General features: G+C 41.1%; 1 protein-coding gene across 7 annotated transcripts in view; it reads left to right on the top strand.

Moving 5' to 3' along the window:
* Positions 1 to 16,132, top strand: part of tet3 (tet methylcytosine dioxygenase 3) — a 48,151-nt gene extending 32,019 nt beyond the window's left edge. For all 7 annotated transcript variants that reach the window (XM_044196986.1, XM_044196985.1, XM_044196990.1 and 4 more), the window contains 8 exons: positions 315 to 405; positions 3,088 to 3,181; positions 5,874 to 6,082; positions 6,688 to 6,838; positions 7,006 to 7,095; positions 7,493 to 7,630; positions 7,765 to 8,119; positions 8,357 to 16,132. In XM_044196986.1, coding sequence (XP_044052921.1) covers positions 315 to 405; positions 3,088 to 3,181; positions 5,874 to 6,082; positions 6,688 to 6,838; positions 7,006 to 7,095; positions 7,493 to 7,630; positions 7,765 to 8,119; positions 8,357 to 10,167 — 2,939 coding nt within the window. In that variant the 3' untranslated portion in view covers positions 10,168 to 16,132. The remainder of the gene's footprint in view (positions 1 to 314; positions 406 to 3,087; positions 3,182 to 5,873; positions 6,083 to 6,687; positions 6,839 to 7,005; positions 7,096 to 7,492; positions 7,631 to 7,764; positions 8,120 to 8,356) is intronic.
* Positions 16,133 to 25,001: the final 8,869 nt, after the last annotated feature.

Raw genomic sequence — 25,001 nt, 5'->3', positions numbered from 1 at the left:
GTTGAAAATGAATCATAAAGTAGTATAAGTGTAGTATTAATAGTTACTGTATATTAGCTCATAATAATATAACAACCAGACTAAATAATAGCTATATTTAGATTTACTCAAGTGTTCACCACAGTTATAGTATGTTATAGCATGCAATACAACAACAACTTAAGTAAGAGAACAAATATATATCAAATATCATCACCAATTGTAATCTGTTGTATGTTGTGGATAACTGAACATTTAAATGTGGAATTTTCCCTAGTGCTTTTTCAGGTCCAGTTATGTGCTGTTTTCTCACCCTCTACTGCCTCTTTTTCTAGAACAAATCCTGGAGAAAGATGAAGGGCCCTACTACAATCACCTGGGATCTGGACCTACTGTAGCCTCCATACGAACCCTGATGGAGACGAGGTGAGCCTTTCCCTCTTCACTTCTATTCTCTTCTCTTTTTCTCTTCCACCTACATGCATTTGCTTTTGCTGTCTCTCCCTCCTCCTCCTCCTTTCTCTCCACCTTCCCTCCCCCTCACATTTTGTCCTTAGGGAATCCGTGACCCAGAATCCAGTAGGAGGAACAGGAAGTATCAGCATCATCAGTATATCAGAGGGAGAGCAATAAGCACAGGAGTAACAGCAGATGATAGCTGAGAATGAGAAGAATTCGGGAGGAAGAAGGATATAATTCAAATCACAAAGAGGAGAGACAGAGAAAGATAAAGAGAGAGGAAGACAGAGGGAAGGGTGGAAAGAAGAGACAAAATATAAAATTTAAGTAGAAAGTATGATAGAAATGGTGCATTTTATGTGCAGTAATATCAAGTTCAGTTATTTGTATTATGTAGCAGTCCTCTAGTATTAATTAAGGCTGCAGTTTGGAGTCGGATCACTTTTTACATGCAAATAATGCACATACAAAGCGGAATTCACTCTTTGAAACCTCAAGTGAAATAAAGAATCTCACAGTTAAATTGAAGGTAAAATCTATGTGATATGTTTTTATAAGGCAACAGATGACATTTAGCATTAGCCATCAGGACGCAAATCTAATCCAGGTCACATACACAGTAGCTGGACAGCCTCATCAAACTAATCCAATAAGCTGTTGTTACTTTGTCTGCAATGCATCAGCAGACTTGGTAATAAAAAGACAGATTGACTTTAGCAGTTTGATCTTCATAGGATTAGTATTTATTCAATTTAGGAAGGAACACCAGAAAGCTCCCCAGCTGGCAAATATTAATAACCAAAGTGCAGCTACAGCCTCTATAATGGAATTTTTGTGGGCTGTCTTACTAAAACATAATACTGATCAACGGTGATCAACTGTTTTTAAGGGTGACTGAAGAGTTCCCATATTTTTCATAGCTTGGTTAACACATTCTGAAAATGCCTTGTGTTGTGGTGTCTGTTATTTGTAACACCAGAATGCAAAAACACTTTGTATTCGGTGTAGTAACCTATTATAACCTGATGCCTCATTGTGTTATGCTTCAAATGAGTAGTACTGAACATTGTACTGAGGCAACGTTTGGCTGTTATTCACTGAGAGGCTGGAATTCAATAGGACCAATGAGTCATTAGTCCCTAGTGAGGGGGATGTTAGGCCAGAGACCACATTTTGTTGTTTGAGAGATGATGAAAGACGTTAAGACTCCAATGTCCCTAGCTGACCTTTGACCCACCCCTGACCCCAGCAGGCCACCCCTGTGGTGATAGAGCCTACTCCACTCCCACTCTCTGAGCCATCTCAGGGTGATTCCTATTTAGAAGGATCCCCTTGTGTTCACTGTCACACCAAATCTGCTCAGGGCTGAAGTTTTCACAATGGCAGGTATCAAGTGGGCGGGAGACTTGATATGAGCCGTGAGCAGATATCTGAAAGGTTCTGATGACCTATCCCCCCTCCTACCCAACCTCTGACCCCCTCCCTGCTCCTATACACCTCCCCACTCAGCAGACCTGCAGGAATACACACATGCGCCATTAGGACAACTATTAAATAATCTCCCAACACTCAATTATTTGCTCAAGCAGGTGTTCAGAGACACAGACACATATACACAAAAACACACACAAAAAAAGGGATGAGTGTACACAAAATAAGCTCATGCACGTGGACACAAACACCAGCACAGAAATATCTCCAAGAGAAGACCCTTTGGCTGGCATTGTGTAGAGGCTAGTGGGTTCTGGTTTACTCTGCCGTGCTCGTGTGAATCTCAGCAGAGCCTCGTGAACACTTCTCACCAGCCAGTGCTGCTGAGGTTGGCCTATCTTTGTCATAGTTAACATGTACTACTATTTCCACAGATTCAGAGCCACACAGGCAAAAGCAATGTTATGTAGTTGGCATAAAAAATTAGAAACACTCTTGATGAGGCCACCATGACAAAAAGAAATCATTGATTAACTTCTGAACAATAAGATTGTGTCTCCTTTTACAGCTCTGATACTCCAAGCCAGCAGTTAGCAGCTGCTGAGATTATATTGGTCTGTTATTGAGTGGCCATGTGTTGCCCATAGTTTTTGCAATGTGGAACCATTGGCACCAGTTGACCTTTATCAGCAACCATTTGGCCAACCAAGCATGTTTAATCTGAGCTGTCAGGTTGTTCAGCTCAGTAAATGAGCTTTTCCTGTGTTTTTTATGTTGAGCACAGATTCACAGCATGAAAATGTAGGCTAGTTTTGCTTGTCAACAAAAATGTTGTTTTGATGGTGAATACAGGCACAGAGCGCACATCCATATTGATGGTCAACTGGCTGTCAGGTGTACTCTTTGTTGTGTGTTCAAGTGCAACTTTTAACAGAACACATGAGGCCACAAGGAACAATCCAAAGCATCTGACTAGTCATCTTTTTTTGGTGCAAGCTCCTTGAGGTCAGCTTGGTGACCCTTAGGGCCCTGACACACAGGAAAGACTGCAGCGTGTGTTTAAGTTTAGGCCACTCGAGTGTCAGCTTGGTGTGTCAGAGCCCTAAAGTCAGGTGTCAGGGCTGTCTGATCTGAAGAGAAGCCAATCTGGCTCCAAACACCAACTATCCTAGTAGATGAACATTAAAATAATTAAAAATTGTTTCTCCTCTTGTGTAGGTATGGACAGAAAGGGGATGCCATCCGGATTGAGAAGGTGCTGTACACAGGCAAAGAGGGAAAGAGCTCACGAGGATGTCCTATTGCTAAGTGGGTAAGTAGTGTCACATCACATCACATCACATCACTGCCACGTGGTTGAAGTTTTGAAAGAGCCTTAAGTAGAAAACACACTGCCACCACAGCGCGGTGTGACATATGACGCGCGTCAAGTGCCGCCCCTAGCACCAATAGGAAGCGCCGCGCTGCAGTGCGTCAACAACTGTCTCTGCTCATCCATTGATCTACACCATAGACTGTATATGTATGTATCTATAGTCAGTGATCTACACACTTGAGAGACAGCGACAGGCCTTTACAATACATAACATTCAACGTAGGTGACTGCAGTGGGATAAGAAGCAATATCCTTGGGAGACTTGGTATTGTCAAGGTCTTTTCTTTTTCCTTTTATTGAGTTACGTTTCAAAAGAATGGCCCATGTCAACAACTCAGTCAAAGCCTGACTGTGTTCAAGTGAGAGAGAGAAAAAGAGAAGGAGAGATGTTTTGGGACTTTTGTCCCACCTGACAACAATGACAGCCAATCAACAAAAGATTTATGCAGTGAGTGTGTGTGTATGTGTGTATAATGAGGGGTCCTGGGGAGACACCTAGCCAAGTTTGTCACCCACAGTGAGTAAATCAGTATGAGGTCTCACTCTATAACAACTGCCCAGCCTCCCCTCCCGTCACCCCTGACACCTCCTGCTAATGACTTTACGGATTCAAAACAGCCATCCTATTGAGGGAGGGTGAGTGTGTATGTGTTGGAGACAGAGAGAGAGGGGGACTGTAGAGATAATACAAGTGAAAGACAGCAGGCTTGCTTATCAAAAGACATTTACCTTTTCTTTTTTTCTTGTTTTAATTGGTGAAAAGCATAAGCAAACAATAAACACAATGCAAACTTTACAGGTCACCACTTTTCATATTTTCTTCAAGGGCCCGCTACAGGCCGATAATATGGTGTAGAAACATAGGCGATCAGTCAGGAGGAAGAACAGATAAGCCATTAAAATAGGAGACAAAAGGATGCCACTTCTTTAGAAAGCGCTCGCTAGACCCTCTAAGTGTAAACTTTATCTTTTCTAGTTGCAAAAACGACATCACATCTTTCAGCCAGGCAGAGAATTGGGGGGTGGGGTTAGATGATTTCCAGGTTAGTAGTGTTCTTCACCTGGCTATAAGTGTTGCGAAAGCAATCATGTCAACCTCATTGGAATTGCATTGGAGGGGCTCTGCCGGCACCCCGAAAATGGCCAGTAACGGGCAAGGCTGTAAACTGTTATTCAACAACGTCGAGAATACATCGGAAATCGAAGACCAATATGTTCCAAGACCAGGTCTGACTGCCACAACGATCACATGTGGGATCAGAATCAGGGTAAATTCATGCAGCTTAGATTTACTGAAGTGGGCTCTGTGCGCTACTTTTAACTGGATCAAACTGAGTCGAGCACAGGATGATGAAGAATTCACCCTCTCTCTAATGTCACTTTCCACCAGTCCAAGTTCCTTTCCCAGTTCCACTCCAAGTCCCCCCTCCCACCTGGACTTTGAGCAGGTGTCCCTATTCAAAGACATGGTGTTTCGATAAATTTCAGATATAAGCCCCCTCTGAGTAGGAGATAGCTTAAAAAGGCTCTCCATAATGATTCTTGAGTGGGCCTGGGAAAGGAATCAAACTTTGTATGTACAAAGTGATGGACCTATTCAATTACAAATTCAATTGGGCCAGATTTTAAAACCCAGAAATGTAGATGGGCCAGACATTTTCAGCAGCCTATTTAAAACCTTTTTTAGTTTTTGGTAATGACATATTTCAAACAAATGCAAAGAAATGTAAAAAAAAAAAAAAAAAAAAAAAAAAAAAGCAGGCATTTGGAGATGGCGGTAAAATAAACAAATACTTGCCAGTCCAGGCAGGGTTAAACTGACCGTTTTCATTGTCAAATTTAATTAAATAGGCCTGGGCTAAAGGAAATATCCAACTGCAAGGGAGCATGATATGAGATCATGATGGCCAAATAGTCAACTGATTGGACAGAGCCAATGAGATTCCTATCTGGGAGAAAGAGTGATGAAGGTGAAAAAAAGCGAATGATTTTAAGTGGGTTTAAGAATCTCCAAGGGTCTACATACCCATTCTCCTCCATGAAGGTCGACAGAGAACTGGACATTTTGGAAGGAGTTGATTATTTGGGGCTGGAGTGGTCCAGAGCAGAAACGCAGTTTAAATTCCCCCCAAAAATAATATGATGTGTATTCAGGTTTGGAAAAAAAAAAGTTGTGAGGAATTAGATATTGAGGTTATGAGAAGCAAAATGTACTAGTATGTGTAATGTGAATTGACTCTTCAAAGAGAGAAAGAGAAAAAAAAAAATAAACCAGCTGCGTAAAAATAGAGATGAGTAGTGTGATGCCCCTGTTGGGTATCCAGTCACCAAAGCAGGTTAGACATCAGTATAGCTATCCAGTATCCTTCCAAAATGCTTTGTAACCATCAACTGTTTCTCATTGTGTCTTGTTCAGTATTTCAAAAGCATTTGTGTGTGCTGGATATCTAAAGGTGACTGCTTTGTAAGCACAAATGTTTATTACTAAAATCAGAGAAGGCCCACTTTGTGAGCATAATGAACGTGCTGCTGGTAAAGAGCCTGGGTGTTTTACCAAACTTCCCCTGGATGAGCAAAAGCTAAAATAATGATAAGCTCTGTTTCCTGTCTGGCTCTGTTTCTCTGTCAGGTGATCCGTCGTAGCAGCGAGACAGAGAAGCTGCTGTGTCTGGTGCGTCAGCGTGCAGGCCACCACTGTGCCAACGCTGTCATCATCATCCTCATTATGGCCTGGGAAGGTGTCCCGAGGGCCCTGGCTGACAAGCTGTACCGCGAGCTCAGTGGCACCCTCACCAAATATGGCAACCCCACCAGTCGACGCTGTGGCCTCAATGATGAGTGAGTAGCTGATGGGTACTGGTTTTCTATCATACAAGTTTGTGCATAAAGCTAAATTTAAGACAAATAATGTGTATATGCACAGAATCAAAATTATGCATCTTTGTAGCCAGATGTCCACACAATGATGTGTGCACATTGTCCATGTCATACATGCCACTCCTACAATTAGCCATGAATAGATGTTGACACACCCTTGTTTAACCTGGTTTAGACATAACTATTATTCACCATCTGGTGTTAGAAAATAAGTCTTATTCCCTTTTTAGCAGCCTCTGTGTTGTTACACTAGTTATACACTCTGTACTGTATTAGCGTATTGACTGATGACACGTGAGTGTCTGTGTTATACATATGTAAATATAAGTTAAAATAAAAATATATTAGTTCTATGAAACTTCTAAGAGGCTAAGATGATGTGCTTTATACATTAATGCTCCAAATGAAATATTGCCCAAATTTCCTCGCTGATATGAAATTTCTGCCACATTGGTATAGCCCACTAAGCTCAGTTAACCTATAGTGTATGCATGATGTAAAGCATGCACTAGGTACACATTATTTATACATGAAGCTGAGCACGCCCTCACTGTCTCCCCCTGCAGTCGTACCTGTGCATGTCAAGGCAAGGACCCTGAATCTTGTGGCGCTTCCTTCTCCTTTGGCTGCTCCTGGAGTATGTACTTTAATGGCTGTAAGTACGCCCGAAGCAAAATGCCACGCAAGTTCAGGCTACAAGGAGATCACCCTGAAGAGGTACTCATCACATCAAAGCCACTTGTTTTATAGCATTATACAGGAATATATTAATGCTAATTATTTTAAAGTCACCTTTGTAATCTTGAGTAATGATAAGCTACTCTTTTATAGCTCTGTGGCTCTGTGTTTTGTTCTGACCTGTAATCCTTGTTTTTGCTTGTCAGGAGGACAGACTCAGGGATAACTTCCAGCATCTGGCAACTGAGGTGGCTCCTTTGTACAAGCAGCTGGCTCCACAGGCATACAGTAACCAGGTTTGTTGTTCAGGCAAATACCCATCAGTGTACATTTACTGTGCAAGCCTTTACACAGTAAACACTGGGAAGTGCTCACCCCTACAGCCACCAACCCTACAGCCACCAATCATGCAGCCACCAACCTGTCATCTTCCTCACACACAATGAGTAGTGCTGTACACCAGACCATCATGACTTTGGTTGTCACATAATAACACTTCCTGCTTCTTAGCACAAAGACTGAGAAACAGAAAATATTCTACTGGCAGGGACTGACTCAACTCTAAGCTATTTTTACAATATGACATATAACACCTGAGAAGTGCTGCCTTTGAGAAAGAAAAAATAAAAGCTGCATGTGTTTCTATCTTGGATGAATGTAAGGAAATTAAGTTATCCCTGTCCTCTTCCTCAGTGCCAGTCGGAGCAGAGAGCTCCGGAGTGCAGGCTGGGCTTGAAGGAAGGCCGGCCGTTCTCTGGAGTCACTGCTTGCATGGACTTCTGTGCTCATGCTCATAAGGACCAGCACAACCTCTACAATGGTTGCACGGTGGTAAGATCACTCACCATACATTTGGGGGTTAAAGGATATATTGTTATTTTGTGTGAATAAGCTAAATAAAAAGTGTTGATGTTTTGTAGCTTAGCAGTTTACATTTCATCTTTCTCTCCCTCTCTCTTTGTTAGGTGTGTACTTTAACTAAGGAGGACAACCGTGCAGTGAAGGAGATCCCTGATGATGAGCAGCTCCATGTATTGCCTCTTTACCGGATCTCCCTGACTGATGAGTTTGGCAATGAGGAGGCCCAGCGCCTCAAGATGCAGACGGGAGCCATCCAGGTGCTTCAGGCTTTCCGCCGTGAGGTCCGCAAGTTGCCCGAACCTGCCAAGTCCTGCCGACAGCGCCGACTGGAGGCCAAGAAGTCGGCCTCGGAGAAGAAGAAAAATAAACTCATGCAGCAGGCAGGGGAGACGCCAGAGAAAACAGTGGTCAAGGCTGAAGTCTGCATCACTGGTTCCCCTCAACCCCAAGGCAATAAAGGTTAGTTATTGTGTTTGTTTTTGTGTACTTTGTGTACATAATGTACTTTGATTGTGTTCAGCAGGTGTCCAGACTCTAAGGCAAATTATTTTAAACTGCTTGACTTGGGGCCTTTTCTTGTAAAATGCATGTACCCTAACCCTAACCTAACACAACGGTTTACAGAAGACAATTCTAAACTGAAATGCTTTTAAAGTTTAGTTTGTAATTGATCTTTCCTTTGTTTCAAACGTTCAGCAATTATAAAACAAAACGTGAAGCCCAACATCAAGAAGGAGCCCTTCAACGGATCAATAGATGGATACCCTGTGCAGGCAGCAGACCCATTCAACAACATCTACCCACACCCTGCCTACTATGCAAGGGGAGGCCTCCCCCCAACTGGCCAGCCCTCTGCACCAGACCCAGTAAATGGTTATCACCACAATCTTCCCGCAATGCACTATGGTTACTACAACTACCCCCCCAATGCACTTTTTCCCCCTAAGCTGAGGACCTACGAGGGTCGAAATGGCTCTTTGCCCAAAACAGGCGGTAAGGCTGACCAGGTGGACAAGAAGCCTGATATTCAGGGCCTCCAGGCCAGACTGGCCCAGTCCTACCCCAGCCATCCAGAGCAAGCCAACCAACCAAACCACAGCGCTTACACCCAGCCTGCTGACTACAACCAGGCCCGTCCTTCCTTGGTGTCCTCTGAACCCTCCAACAGAGGCAATCCAGTCATCAAACAGGAGCCTATGGATGTGCCAGTCTATGAAGGCACAATGCCGCGCCAGGCTGGTGCCAACACACCTAGCACCACCCACCAGTTTGTGGCCTGGCCAGAGCACAAGCTTAATGGAAGTATCGTTCCTACCAACTGGGACGGCCATCTGAACCCTAAACAAAGCCCTGAAGCCTCATTGTTGAACCCAGACAAGCAGCTGTTGCACCAGCATCCCCAGCAGCGGCAGCCCTCTCCTTACCCTCAGCAGTGGACATCCTACCCTGGCTCAAATCCCCTGATGGCTTCCCCAGCCCCATCGCCATCACTCCAGGTAACTCCCTCTCCATCTCCGTCCCCGCACCTAGGCACAGGGCTCCCAGTTAACATACACCAAGGCACCACACGCCCTGCCACCCCACGCCCAAGCACCCCTCACCCACGTACACCACAGCCTGGCAGCTCTCACTCAGGCTCAGTTACACCACAGCCAGGCACCCCAGGCCCAGGCACCCCCAGGCACTGGGCCAGCCCTGCTCCTAGTCCTCAGCCAAATGCTTGGGCCATGGGGCATGCAGCATATAGTGCTGGTTTGAAGCACAGCAATCCTGCAGGATCCTACCCTGACAAGATCTGGTCCAAGACCGGGGAAAGTCGGTGTTCCACTCCCCTTGGGCTCCAAGAGAAGGCTTGGAAGTCTTGTGGAGGTTCCGTGGCAGGCATTACCCTGTCCCCTGCCCCTGAGGGTCGCCTCTTCCCTGATGCCCTGCAGCAGTCAGATCAGGCCTGCTGGAACCCCAGCAGAGCTGAAAGTGACGTTGAGAGCACCAAGGGCCGTGGAGAGGAAGATGATGAGGTGTGGTCTGACAGCGAGCACAACTTCCTGGATCCCAACATTGGTGGTGTAGCGGTGGCACCAGCCCATGGCTCCATCCTGATTGAATGTGCCCGTCGAGAACTACATGCTACCACTCCGCTCAAAAAGCCTGATCGCTCCCACCCCACCCGCATCTCCCTGGTCTTCTACCAGCACAAGAACCTCAACCAGCCCATGCACGGCCTGGCTCTGTGGGAGGCCAAAATGAAGCTACTGGCAGAGCGAGCACTGCAGAGGCAGCAGGAAGCGGCTCTCCTTGGCCTCTCCCAGGATGACATCAAGGCCCTCGGGAAAAAACGCAAGTGGGGGGCTACGGGGGCTGGTGCCAGTCCAGGACCTGGACAAACTAAAGACAAGAGGGAGGGGCCAGTGACACGGTTAGCCCCCACGTTCCACACCACCTCTTTGGTTACTGTGTCTCCCTATGCCTTCACCCGCCTCACTGGGCCCTACAGCCACTTTGTCTGAGGTCAGACAGACACAGACAGACTGATAGATACAGAGTGGTGCAGTGGAGGGCTGGAGAGAGCGATGAGCAGGATGAATGTCTCTCAGCCGTCCCGCAGTCTGACATCTCTTTATCCTGCCCCCTTTGCAGTCCACATGGAGGAGGGGACATTTTTATTGTTTTTTACCTCATGTCAGGCAGTGGTTTGGGCTTCAGACACACTGCCTGTGGTGCTCTTCCTCTCTCTTCCCTGGAGAGGAACTCCATTGCTTTTTCTTGTTTATAGAATTTTAATGATTCTAATTATTGCTATTATTATCAATATTATTATGATTGCTATTGTTACTGTCAATGTTGTTATTACAGGTATTATTATAATGAAGACTTGTTTGTTTTTTTATTATTGCTGTTTTCATTAATGTTATTATTAATAATGTGATTGTTTTGGTTATATATATTTTTTAAATCAATCAGTCTAAGTCAGTCAGACTCAGACAATTGCTTTTTCCATGTTTGGAAAACGTGTACCCTATTTTCTGTTTGATTTTCTTTGTTCTGGTCAATCTTCTAGCTGTACTTAGAGGAGGAGCCATTACCTGCCTGGCAAGACAGCAAATCAATATTACAGTAATCATATGTACATATATAAAAAAGCCTTTCCAGTAGGCTTGCCTTAGATATCTACTGTATATCTATATTGACAATGTACAGATATGTATCTTTGATTTTAAAAAAAAAGCCAGTTTAGGCCTCCATAAAGGATAATTACAATTATTATCAGTCATTTACCAGCAACACTGCTGTCTAATACACAAAGACAGTCACACTGTACTGGAACCTGCCAACATCCATTTTTATATTTTCTATTGCCTGAAACTTACATATACTGTATCCTACTATTTGCATAATTTCATATTTTTCCCATTAGATGGGAACATCTGTGCACTTAACCATTATGTACAAATAGAATATATTCTATTATTGTCTACATACCTGGTGAAAAAAAAGGAAAGAAGGAAAGAAAGACAGGGATCCATCAAAGTCAGTCGTCAAAGCAGTATAGTGTATGTCTGAATTGTCAGTGGTATTTGCACTGATAAAAACAATTATACCTTTTTAATGAGACTACTGTAACAAGTAGAACACATAAAAGGACTCCAAATGGAGGCTGCATCTTCGATATTACGTGAATACAGCTGAAGAGCAGTGCTTGGTTTCAGCTGTTGTGTGTTTGTTGTGTGTCTGCGTATGGGAGAGCAGAGCCCCTAGAAGGCTAAAACTGAACTCTAAAGTCTGAAACAAAACCAATCATCATGATACAAAAAGTAGGAATATAATGCCCAGGTTAAAAATAATTGCAATTGCCCTTTAAACCACATTGGGAGAAAACATTGCTGCTTCTCTTGTCATTAGATGATGTGCTCCTCCTCCTCTTCTGCACCCCTCCAGCTTTCGACTGGTGCTCAACTTCCAGCTCTGATCGATATTCATTCCGCTACTCTTCATGGCACTTGATGCTGTACTTAGGTGCTCTAACTCAAATCTGGCTCAACTAGTATTAGCAAGTAAATATTTTTGCTTAGACCGAGGTGGAGTACCAGAATGATGGGATTTATTGATTCAAGACATAGGTGCAGGAAATTTGTCATGCAAAGAAAAATATAATGAATTACCTTACAAATGCTTGTCATGTTTTCCGGTGTGGAAAACTGTACAAATATGGTACTCCACAGAGGCTAAAATAAGTGATACTATTTGCAAATGTCATTTGACCCAGACCTGCAATTACCACATAGAGATGGAACAGGTGGCACACTTTATCTTCCTATAACATTCAAGTAGGGGTGAGCACTTCCCAGTGTAAACTCTAGAGGGCAGCAGTGACTGCCATTTCAAAGTGGTGTGTACAAACAAACCTTTAAGCACTTGAGATCCATTCAGCCTTGCCTGGTTGCTTTAACCATCCATGGCCAGTAGAGGGGGATCTCACAACCTGTTAGCTGACCATGGATGGGCCTCACCAAAGCAGCTCAAGGCAAAGTTGATCTTTGTGCCATTGTGGCACAAATGTGAATGAAGTCTGGAAATGTATCTGGGAAGCCCATCCTGGGTTTGAGTAGAAAGAAATAGTATTGGGACAGCAGTGCTTTTGGTGCTCCTACACACGCTCTGGTGCTCTCCTATTACACTTGATTTACTGTGAAGGGCCCACTCCTTCCTCTGCATGGTGCTGTCATCTTCGAGCAGAGAGAGGTGTGTCCTTCTGCAGGCACCTTGTCACCACAGAGCCAGCCAGTCAAAGTGGCGGCCGTCCTATGGTTGCAGCTCTGTCATTGGGCTCAAGAACTGGTTTCTTCTGAGGTGTTTTTGCGGTTTCTTGTGGCAAAGTGGTTTTGTCTCAAACAAAGTACACTGTACAGGGCAGAGAAAGCACAGTCATTCAATGCATTTTTGGTAAACCATTCACAGAGAAAACAATAGTACTGAGAGTTAAAGAGAGACCTTGGAAAATTACTGTAGCTTCTGGGAGTTGGCGTCAAATGCAAACGCATTGCATCAATGAATCTCACTTTGTGTGTGTTTGTGTGTGTGTGTGTGTGTTTGTGTGTGTGGGTGTGTGTCTGAAAATGACACAAATGCATGGGTGCGTGAAAGAGAAGAGCCAAAGAGAGAGACTATTTGATAGCCTGGATAGAGTCCTGTGAAACACTCATTTTTATTTTCTCTCCATCAACAATGTGACCATTTGATTAATTCAATTGAAAAGTAAACGTGGTTTACTTGCAACATGTGTTGAAAATGAAAATGAGCAACTAATAGAACTCGTTACAGGCTGACTCCTGGCTGCTCGTGGTTGTTTGGGTCAAGGCCCTCGTCATCTGTGAAAGACCCTGTTACCTCTCCCGAGGGTCTCCAGCTCTCTACCTCACGCTGTAGAGACACTGGTCCCAATCACAACTTGCTACTGAGGGCAGAGAATCATGCATATGTCCCTTTGTGTGCTCTAGATCTCCACACTCATTTTAACCTGCTTTTTTTTACTCTTATTTATTACTACATGGTGATGATGATAATGATTGTCTTTGATGTTATTGTTTGTTTGTTTTTTCATCTTTTTTTATATAGCTAATACAAATTGTACATAGAGAAGAAAGATTTATAAAAGCACTTTTAATCTTGATTTTAATGACAAAAGAAAGAGCCGATTATTGACAACTTGAAGCTTAGGGGGTTTTTTTTGTTTGTTTTTTATTTTCTCAAGAGAGAGATAAAAAATGTAAATATTAAAATATTTAGGTAAGATTATTTAACTGGTGAGGATAGTAACTAAACCATGAATGACAAGGGGGTATTTTGAAGTCTCTGACAGCCCTCAACAACAGTAAACAACACTTGGTCCCAGTGTGTTGTGTGTAAATGTGTGCTTAGTAACACTGCTGTTTTGCTTTCGTAAGTACTGTACCCCTTGTCAGCATATAACTGACAGAGACCTGTCACTTTCTAAAAACAAAATCATTAGCCCAATTATGTAAAATGAAACCACACTTGACTTACTGACTGATGACAGTCAAAATAACTGGAAGATCCCTCATGTTGCAGTTCTCTGACCAAAACCTCATATTTACAAGTATGAATTTTAGCGTTTTAGAAAAGCTTGTCAGCTTGATAGCAATGAATTTAGTTGACATTTTACAGCAGGTGTCAACAATCCAAGAGAAACTCTCTCATCACAAAATTTCCAAATTTCAATTTAAGCTTGAAAAATACCAAAATTGTAATTATGTACTCAACAACAGTGATCTACTGTCAGTAAGCTAAGGACAAATCTAAAAAGGTAGCCATAAACCTGATATGTTTTGTTGTTTAAAGGAATAGTTGTACATTTTGGGAAACATGCTTAGTCGCTTTCTTGAAGAGAGTTAGAAGATTGACTCATGTCTGTACAGTAAATATGTAGCTGGAGCCAGCAGCCAGTTAGCTTAGCTTAGCATAAAGATTGGAAACAGGGCAACAACAGTTAGTCTGGCTCTGTCAACAGGTAACATAATCTACCTTCCAGGACCTCTAAAGGTCACTAACATCATATCTCTTTTGTTTAATCTGTTCAAAAACTAAAGTCTAGACATGTCAAGTTGTGGTTTTCTGGTGGTTATGTGACTTATCCTTCCAGGTAAACAGGCAACCAGCAGAAGCTACAGGAAGTCACTGCTCCCAGCCAAGAAATTGTCTGGCACATAAACTCCAGTAAAACATGTTTTTGTAAACAAATGAGGTTTAGAGGTTCCAGTAGGCAGATTTTGTTACCTTTGGTCAGACCCATGCTAGCTGTTTCCCCTGTTTCCAGTCTTTATGCTAAGCTAAGCTAACCAGCTGTCTGTAGCTTCATATTTAGCGTACAGACATGAGAGTGGTATTGATCATCTCAAGTCTCAACAAGAAAGCGAATAAACTTATTTCCCAAAATGTTGGGATATCAGTAGAGTTGCCCCTGATAAATTTGCCACCGATCATGTGCAGGACCACATCCAAGGGGGGATGTTTAGGAACATACTGGTAGTTGCTGAGCCAGTCTGTGGTGAATCAGTGGGCGATGTTTTAGCGAGTAATAGCCCAGCAATCTTTGTCAGTTGTGTTAGACTATCAGGTAAGAGACTGCCTCCCTGCTTGTTTAGATGTATCATTATTATCTACTCTAGTTCTCATAATATTAAGTATGCACTTGGCATAATAATCATGACACCCTGTGGAAAACGTTGAGCGGTTTAGTTTGTAATAATTAATTATATGACACGCACATCATGGCCAACAGTAATTTGAATGGTGCATGGGCTGGGACTGGTACAGTTACAGGGTCCATTTGACTTTTTAACCACAATGCATGGCCCACATTACACACACACGCACACACACACACACACACACACACACACACACACACACACACACTTGCCTAATAATGGGTGCTGAGGATACAGTGCACATGATATCTTAATAACTTTGTAAATTTCTAAATGTCTCACGAGTTTGGTAGATGGTTCTCATGAGAGGCGCCACCTCCCAAGCTCGTGCTGAGATAGGGGGTCAGTCAGCTGGTGCTATGATGCTACACCTTAAAATTCACTGTGTAAAAAATGTGAGGGATAAATGATTACCACAAATATTTTTCTGAGCTCTTCGAATGTCAAGAGAACTATACTTTTGATTCAAGCAGTTTCACAGGATGGGAAGCTGCCTTGGTGCTGACTTTATAAAAAGTCTTTTGTTACAACGCTACAAATTTACATCTCTTTTTGAGGGCAGGGGGCACTCAAACAGTTGAGTACATTCTCTACTAATATTCATTCCACATTGTACTTGAACTCATTTAAAATAGGATGAGATATAGAATCATATTATATGAAGACTGTTATCTGGATTTCTTGTTTGGTACAGCGCAAGTACCAAAGGCTATTGAAATGATCTTTTGAGTATGTTGCACATGTTCATGCTAACTGAATGCTAAGATATTTGAACAACACAAGAATAACAATTGTGTACTGCCTCCCTCTTCCTCTCCCTCGTCATGCACTTCCTTTACTCAACACCCCTCTTTCTCTTAACACCTTGTATATTTTGTCTCTCTCTCACACACGCAAACATAGATATACATACGCATCTCACTGTGTATGGCCCACTTTTAGAAGTCTATTGAACACCTAATTTTATGAACACTCTCCACATTTGGGATAGAGACTTGGAACCCGGCCCGTACAAAAATTAAAATGAACCTACACAACTGGCAGCTACATTCCTTTTTGAGCTTTAGGATTGTTCTTGGTTCTTTATTTTCATGTCAAGGATGCAGTATGTAAAAAAAAAGTGTTTTTGTTCAGTCTCTCTCTCTTTGTAGCTGTATGGTGTATTATGTGAATACATAGTGTATGTGGTAAAAACCCCACAATATTGTTTTATGTTGCGCGATAAATAAAAACATTGAAGTGAAAACATGTTTGGTTAAGTGACTTTATTTTCTGCTCAGGCTGTAACCGATTCTGATTTTGATTACAGTGGTGCGGTGATGGCCAACTTAGCACTGTAGTGCTGTCAAGAGTCTGCAAGTTGGTTCCAACAGGAGACATAATTTCACTGATTCATCCCTCCACTTTGATTAGTAATCTCTGTGTCTTCTTGTCACAAGGATCTAACTAGAGGCAGTAATAGAAGATTCTAGCGAGGGTCCTGCCCAATTACTTGAATTGCTTGTTCTCCTCTTTCTTTTCCCTCCCACACCTGCTAGCGGGAAAAAATGCGATGGCGACGAGGAGTGAAGCAAAGAGAGGAAGTCGAAGTCAGTTTATCTGTGAAAGGCTGGATTGTATTCCTGAGGGTCTCCAGCTCTCTGATAAAGACATTTCTTTTACGTGCATTATCACATTAGGGTGTCTCAACGTGCTTGAGGAGCCAGGACAGCGACAGCATAGATTTTGAGTCTAACCCTGAATTTTTTCCAAAGAAAAAAAATGTCCCGAAACTAGATGTGCATTTTTGGAATAAAGAAGTGACTTTAATCAAGAGAACTTTGAGTGTGTGCAGATGACCAGTATATGATGGAAAGTGGTCTGAAAGGAAGCCAGGTCCATTCAGTACTTTGAAATCTGCTCTCACATGTTTGGGCAACCAGTGCAGACAGATCAAGATCTGTGTGAAGTGATCACATTTTCTGGTTTGGATCCTTGCAGCAGTGTTCTGAATCATATGGCATGAAAAGCAAATAAGCAAAAATGTCAAATTATTAATTTAATGTTCAAATCAAATATGACACCAAGATTTTTAACTAACATTCAGAGAAAACATACTAGCATTAGTTCAATATGGAGAGATCAATTGGAAAGGTTAGCAACAGAGAAAGACTTTGCCAGTAAGACCCCATCGAAGTGAAGCATCTTCATTAAATGTAGGCCCATGAGGATAGGAGACATGATTCTCCAGAGTGTAGACGCTGGTGGTGGAGTAAAGCCAGCAGGTGGATGATGGAACCGCAATAGAGGGGTGGGTGGATCAAGATCTAACTCTCACTCAAACGACTCGGTACGCTTAATGAAGAAGCTGAAGAGGACGCCCAGCTGAGGAGGCTAATCCGTCAAAGACCAGGATGTGGTGGAGAATGGAGAGGAGATAAGCCATATTAGCAAGTCTCTCTAGCTTTGTACGATTGTCTAATCATTGTGCTTTTTTGTTAATGTGTCTACCCATTTATACGTAGACTCGACAGTTTACTTGGTACAGATTACATAGTTTAATAATGTATAAAGTCTTTATTTAATGTTTTAGAGAGGTGTTTCTAATATTTAGTCTATCTTCATTCATATGGGATGGACAAACCCCTCTCAAAAGCAGATCACATAAAAAAAACTTAACATTATAACCTTTGTATTACATTACATTAGCTTTAGGTCTACCTAATAAATTGGCAAGTACAGGGGAGGTTTGATACTTAATAGTCTAATAATATTGAAATGGATTAGCCTACATTGCACATACATACCTGCCGTTTGTCTTCTTGGTACTCAATGAAAAAAAAGCACCCACACACTCAAATCTGTGCAAGTACTTCAGAACACTTGTGTCAATCAGTTGAACTTGTGTGGCTAGACATCAAGGGAATTATGTTCTGGGTATGATGGACTACAAATTAAAGACAGTGTCTATGGCGACAGTCAAAAAAACACAATAAGCACATCGAATATACAAAATTCACAATATACACAACCAGATAGAATATACAACAATAGATATAAATGCTATGTAAACATCAGGCTTCAGCCGTCATAAAACATATAGCATGTAGAATCTATTATTGCAGTGTATTCATAACAAAACACTCAAGTCGAAATCCTCATTGAGACACAGTGGTTGCAATGTTCCTAAGGAGTGAATCCAAAAAAGCTATCTCTGGCATAACCTCCTATTAACATCACCCCCTCTACGAAGAGTAATCTGCTCTGTGCCCTGGAACCTAAGGGAGCAATTGGGATGTGAGTGGTTATTAAAGTGACACGCTACGGGATCGTTCATATCTTTGCGTCTTATGGAACTTTTGTGTTCACTAATTCTTTGCTTAAGAGGGCGGGTAGTTTTACCAATATAGATTTTATCACATGGGCATTTAAACAGATAGATAACATTTTTTGTATTACATGTGATAACTCCCCTAATATTTAGTCTATCCTCATTCATATGGGATGGACAAACCCCTTTCAAAAGCAGATTACATAAAAAAACTTAACATTATAACCTTGCTGAGGTTAACATGTATTGCAGGGCTGTTGTATTACATTACATTAGCTTTAGGTCTACCTAATAAATTGGCAAGTACAGGGGAGGTTTGATACTTAATAGTCTAATAATATTGAAATGGATTAGCCTACATTGCACATACATACCTGCCGTTTGTCTTCTTGGTACTCAATGAAAAAAAAGCACCCACACACTCAAATCTGTGCAAAAATCTCATTTAATAAACAAGCTTTTAGTCGAAGACCTTCTTCAAGGCAAAAACAGGTAGCAAGTGGATGCAGCAGTACAAAAGGTTAAAAGAACATCACTTGATTAGCCTTACTGCAGACGACTTGTGTCAATCAGTTGAACTTGTGTGGCTAGACATCAAGGGAATTATGTTCTGGGTATGATGGACTACAAATTAAAGACAGTGTCTATGGCGACAGTCAAAAAAACACAATAAGCACATCAAATATACAAAATTCACAATATACACAACCAGATAGAATATACAACAATAGATATAAATGCTATGTAAACATCAGGCTTCAGCCGTCATAAAACATATAGCATGTAGAATCTATTATTGCAGTGTATTCATAACAAAACACTCAAGTCGAAATCCTCATTGAGACACAGTGGTTGCAATGTTCCTAAGGAGTGAATCCAAAAAGCTATCTCTGGCATAACCTCCTATTAACATCACCCCCTCTACGAAGAGTAATCTGCTCTGTGCCCTGGAACCTAAGGGAGCAATTGGGATGTGAGTGGTTATTAAAGTGACACGCTACGGGATCGTTCATATCTTTGCGTCTTATGGAACTTTTGTGTTCACTAATTCTTTGCTTAAGAGGGCGGGTAGTTTTACCAATATAGATTTTATCACATGGGCATTTAAACAGATAGATAACATTTTTTGTATTACATGTGATAACTCCCCTAATATTTAGTCTATCCTCATTCATATGGGATGGACAAACCCCTTTCAAAAGCAGATTACATAAAAAAACTTAACATTATAACCTTGCTGAGGTTAACATGTATTGCAGGGCTGTTGTATTACATTACATTAGCTTTAGGTCTACCTAATAAATTGGCAAGTACAGGGGAGGTTTGATACTTAATAGTCTAATAATATTGAAATGGATTAGCCTACATTGCACATACATACCTGCCGTTTGTCTTCTTGGTACTCAATGAAAAAAAAGCACCCACACACTCAAATCTGTGCAAAAATCTCATTTAATAAACAAGCTTTTAGTCGAAGACCTTCTTCAAGGCAAAAACAGGTAGCAAGTGGATGCAGCAGTACAAAAGGTTAAAAGAACATCACTTGATTAGCCTTACTGCAGACGACTTGTGTCAATCAGTTGAACTTGTGTGGCTAGACATCAAGGGAATTATGTTCTGGGTATGATGGACTACAAATTAAAGACAGTGTCTATGGCGACAGTCAAAAAAACACAATAAGCACATCAAATATACAAAATTCACAATATACACAACCAGATAGAATATACAACAATAGATATAAATGCTATGTAAACATCAGGCTTCAGCCGTCATAAAACATATAGCATGTAGAATCTATTATTGCAGTGTATTCATAACAAAACACTCAAGTCGAAATCCTCATTGAGACACAGTGGTTGCAATGTTCCTAAGGAGTGAATCCAAAAAAGCTATCTCTGGCATAACCTCCTATTAACATCACCCCCTCTACGAAGAGTAATCTGCTCTGTGCCCTGGAACCTAAGGGAGCAATTGGGATGTGAGTGGTTATTAAAGTGACACGCTACGGGATCGTTCATATCTTTGCGTCTTATGGAACTTTTGTGTTCACTAATTCTTTGCTTAAGAGGGCGGGTAGTTTTACCAATATAGATTTTATCACATGGGCATTTAAACAGATAGATAACATTTTTGTATTACATGTGATAACTCCCTAATATTTAGTCTATCCTCATTCATATGGGATGGACAAACCCCTTTCAAAAGCAGATTACATAAAAAAACTTAACATTATAACCTTGCTGAGGTTAACATGTATTGCAGGGCTGTTGTATTACATTACATTAGCTTTAGGTCTACCTAATAAATTGGCAAGTACAGGGAGGTTTGATACTTAATAGTCTAATAATATTGAAATGGATTAGCCTACATTGCACATACATACCTGCCGTTTGTCTTCTTGGTACTCAATGAAAAAAAGCACCCACACACTCAAATCTGTGCAAAAATCTCATTTAATAAACAAGCTTTTAGTCGAAGACCTTCTTCAAGGCAAAAACAGGTAGCAAGTGGATGCAGCAGTACAAAAGGTTAAAAGAACATCACTTGATTAGCCTTACTGCAGACGACTTGTGTCAATCAGTTGAACTTGTGTGGCTAGACATCAAGGGAATTATGTTCTGGGTATGATGGACTACAAATTAAAGACAGTGTCTATGGCGACAGTCAAAAAAACACAATAAGCACATCAAATATACAAAATTCACAATATACACAACCAGATAGAATATACAACAATAGATATAAATGCTATGTAAACATCAGGCTTCAGCCGTCATAAAACATATAGCATGTAGAATCTATTATTGCAGTGTATTCAAAACAAAACACTCAAGTCGAAATCTCTGGCATAACCTTCTATTAACATCACCCCCTCTACGAAGAGTAATCTGCTCTGTGCCTTGGAACCTAAGGGAGGAAATGGGATGTGAGTGGCTATTAAAGTGACCAATATAGATTTTATCACATGGGCATTTAAACAGATAGATAACATTTTTGTATTGCATGTGATAGCTTCCCTTACTGGATTCCCCTCCTGGCATTGCGCAGTTACAACAGGGGTAGTTTCTGGGGAGCCAGAAGAGTCTGTTTAGAAGTAGGCAATGTTAGCTCTAACCGATTTATTTTGCAGGTTAGGTCCTCTTTTATAAACAAAGAGAGGTGGATCCTTAAAATGTTGGGTGAGGACTAAGCTCCTGAAAATAGGGTATTACAAGTGGTGTTGTACCAGGATATGAGTGCGACCCTTGCTTGAAAGAGAGCAGCTTTTAATGACATTAAACAGGAGCTGTACAGAAAAGGGGTCCACTTCGGGACTGTTATACCTGGCGCACCTGCGCGTCACCTTTGAAGGAGAGTCCGTTTACTTCGACTCCCCTGAAGAAGCAAAAGCCTTCTACAACCGGTGGATAGCCGGTTAAAGAAGTCATGGCATCAAAATAACTGGGTCACATGAGCAGGTGTGCATTGGCATGTGTATACATCATAATACACCTATGGTATACATACAGTGATCATTTCCTGATAAGCAGACTTTTTTGCGAAATGGTTACTGCTGGTTACTGGTTACTCCTTGCTAATATTGTTAAGATGACAGTTACTCTTTTTGTTTATACACATCACCATGTGTAGCACAAGTTTAAGGTCTGATAAGTTTCAACATATACTTTGTGCTATGGATTAATTTACTCAACTTTATTATTTTTATTGTGGTGTAACAAAGCTGGTCTTATACACTCATTTAATGTGTTGGGAGAACTTCCCAGTTAGGAGAAATTAAGGAAGGCCTTACTGGAAGGACAACGATAAGGGAGTCCTGCAGCTAGCCCCTGTTATGGAGACCACCATAGGAAACATGTTTAATGTTCAAGTAGTTTTTTATGTAGTTCAGAGCTATACGGGATACACACTGCCTCTATGATTGAAGAAGGGAAAAAGTCCAAAGGACTAAATGGCCCCATTAAAAGAGCTTGAGTCTTCGCTCACCTGAAAAAACTCAAAGCTAAAATAATTTTCCTACAAGAGACACATCTATCCACATCTAACCAATCGAGATTATGAAAACCCTGGGTTGGTCAAATTTTTCATTCTAATTTTAATAGTAAATCATGGGGGGTGACCATTCTTCTCCATAAAAAAGTAAAATTTGCCACAGCAAACATTATCTCAGATCCAAATGGCCATTATATTATTATCTCAGGTTCACTTTTTCACACACCAGTGATACTTGTTAATGTTTATCAGAATCAGAAATACTTTAGTGATCCCCGAGGGGAAACTCTTTTGTTACAGCAGCTCACTATCACATCAGTGCACTATGGATCAAGTTGGATGTATCGCTCCCTGGAGGTTTCAGAACCTCACCAATAAGACTTTCTCTTTCTATTCACATACTCATGAATAGACTATTTTTTTATTGATAAAACTCTCCTTCCATTAGTCGCAAATCCAGAATACTCTGTGATAGTAGAATCTGACAATGCTCCATTAATTCTAAATCTATAATTTAATCTCTTACAGAAACCCCGCCCCCTATAGAGGTTCAACTCTCTTCTGCTTGGGGATAAAAGCTTTTGTGATTTAATAAATAGTGTTATCGATGAGTTTCTAAAAAATATAACCAAAAAGACAATGTATCCCCATCTCTTCTTTGGGAGACTCTTAAAGTTGTCATTAGGGGGGAAATTATATGCATTTATATGCATCAATATTCATGTGGTGCTATGCATTGACCATTAATGGTTGAATGTGGGCGTGTAGAGGGCTGAATATGAGGCTGATCCACGTGTGCACATTTCCACTGTGATTCTCAATCTGTACTGTTACCATTTTCTCCTCGGCCAAGCTTCATTGAAACAATGCTGTGTAAGACATCTTGAGTTTCCTGAGTCCTTCTTCATCAATAGAGTAAAACATTTCCTTCACCAATGCCGTCACGAACAGGATCTCAATAAAACATCAACTGGTAAGTGCCAAAATTTATTTTATTTTGCCTTGCCATGTTTGTGTTTGACGAGTTCATAAAATAAAACTGTAAATTGTATTACTTGGCTGTAAACATCTAAGGCCAGAATGAGGTCAGGGCTCAGTATCTGGGGATCTTTTCCTGGTTGATCCCTCTGAGAACTTTGCTCACCACCAATGTATAGAGGTTCAACTCTCTTCTGCTTGGGGATAAAAGCTTTTGTGATTTAATAAATAGTGTTATAAAAATATAACCAAAAAGACAATGTATCCCCATCTCTTCTTTGGGAGACTCTTAAAGTTGTCATTAGGGGGGAAATTATAGCTTTTTCTTCTTTACAAAATAGATTCACAAATGACACCATCTCCAGAACTTTCGAAACAGAGATTAAATTTACAAAAGGAGTATGACTTACTGTCAACAGGTAAAGTTGAAAAACAACTACTACGGGCTAATTGATTTAAGATGACTATGGTGAGGAAGCAGGAAGGTTACTTGTTGACCAACTTAAAGTTAAATCTACCTCTCAGCATATATCACATTATATACGCTCAAATTAAAAACATTTCTAATAATGTGGCAGTAATACCTTCTGAAATTAATTATATCTTCAAAGACTATTACTCTAATTTATACCAATCAGAAAGTCCACCTAATAACACAGACATGGAAAAGTTCCTCAAGGGTCTTATATTCCCTAATATGATATATAATGACCAAAAAGGAAATTAGACCAACCATTGAATATAGGCGAGATAATGGGATCAGTTAAAGTTGCTGATTGCACCATTAAGAACGAGAAGGAGGGAGGAGGACCAGGTAGTTAACTATCTTAAACAGATGGATAACAGAGAGGAGAGAAACTTAACAGCAGGCAAAACAGGAGCAGAGATATGAGGAGGCCAGGAGGGGAGAGGAAGAATTTAGGGCGAGAGAGGAGAGGCAGGAAGAAAGATTTTTGGCATTGCTGGATGCACTACTTAAGAAGTTTTTTTGTGTGTTTTTTTTTTTTGTTATTTAAGTTTTGTTTAATTTGCTTCAGTTAATGTTGTCTAATCAACAGACCTTTAACAGTTGATGTATTTGTGTTGGCTCCAATAAATGTTGTCTAATCAACTAACCAATCTATTATTATGTGCTTTATTACAGCTCAATCAGTCAAAATATTGTATATTGTGTACTGAGTGTTGAATAATTGATGACAGGAGTAGCTTGGCCCCCACTGGACTTTAAAAATGGTCTTTCCAGCATCCATACTTTTTCCTTGTCTGGCCATCTTTTCAACTGCATGTATATCTCTCTCCTTTTTGCCTGTAACTGTTGACATGGCTTCAAAGTTACAGGTGAAACTGGGACAAAGTAACGAATGAATTACACAGTACACAATACACAAGTCATGACTGATTATTTGATGTTTTATACATAACACATGTTAAACATAATGCGGTAGCTTGGGAAAATGAAGGCGACAGAATACAAAATAAATAACATCTTAACATAGGCATCAAGCTGGGCTTTGGTGAAGAAATGATGGGGTATGATACTGTGTGTGTCTGTCTGTCTAATGTTGTATGTAATCATGTTCTTGAAGAGCTGGAACACAGTCAACAGGGGCAGACACTGCTGTAGCAAGGAGATCACCTGGTTCGACATCCCTGTTTCCAGGTTCTGGGCCATCATTGTCGTCATTTCCAGCTTCATCATCTTCCTGGGATGGAACGCCAATGGGTCTTCATCATCCCAAAAAATAACTCGATGATGAACCTGGCCTGCACAGGATTCAGGACAGGCGGGCGATAGGGCGTCATCAGATAGGGGTAACCACCATCATCCAGAATG

The sequence above is a fragment of the Siniperca chuatsi genome, linkage group LG5 (genome assembly GCF_020085105.1).
Source record: "Siniperca chuatsi isolate FFG_IHB_CAS linkage group LG5, ASM2008510v1, whole genome shotgun sequence".
Classification (NCBI taxonomy): Eukaryota; Metazoa; Chordata; class Actinopteri; order Centrarchiformes; family Sinipercidae; genus Siniperca; species Siniperca chuatsi.
The sequence above is the reverse complement of the archived record's forward strand: the minus strand, read 5'-3'. Positions and strand labels throughout refer to the sequence as shown.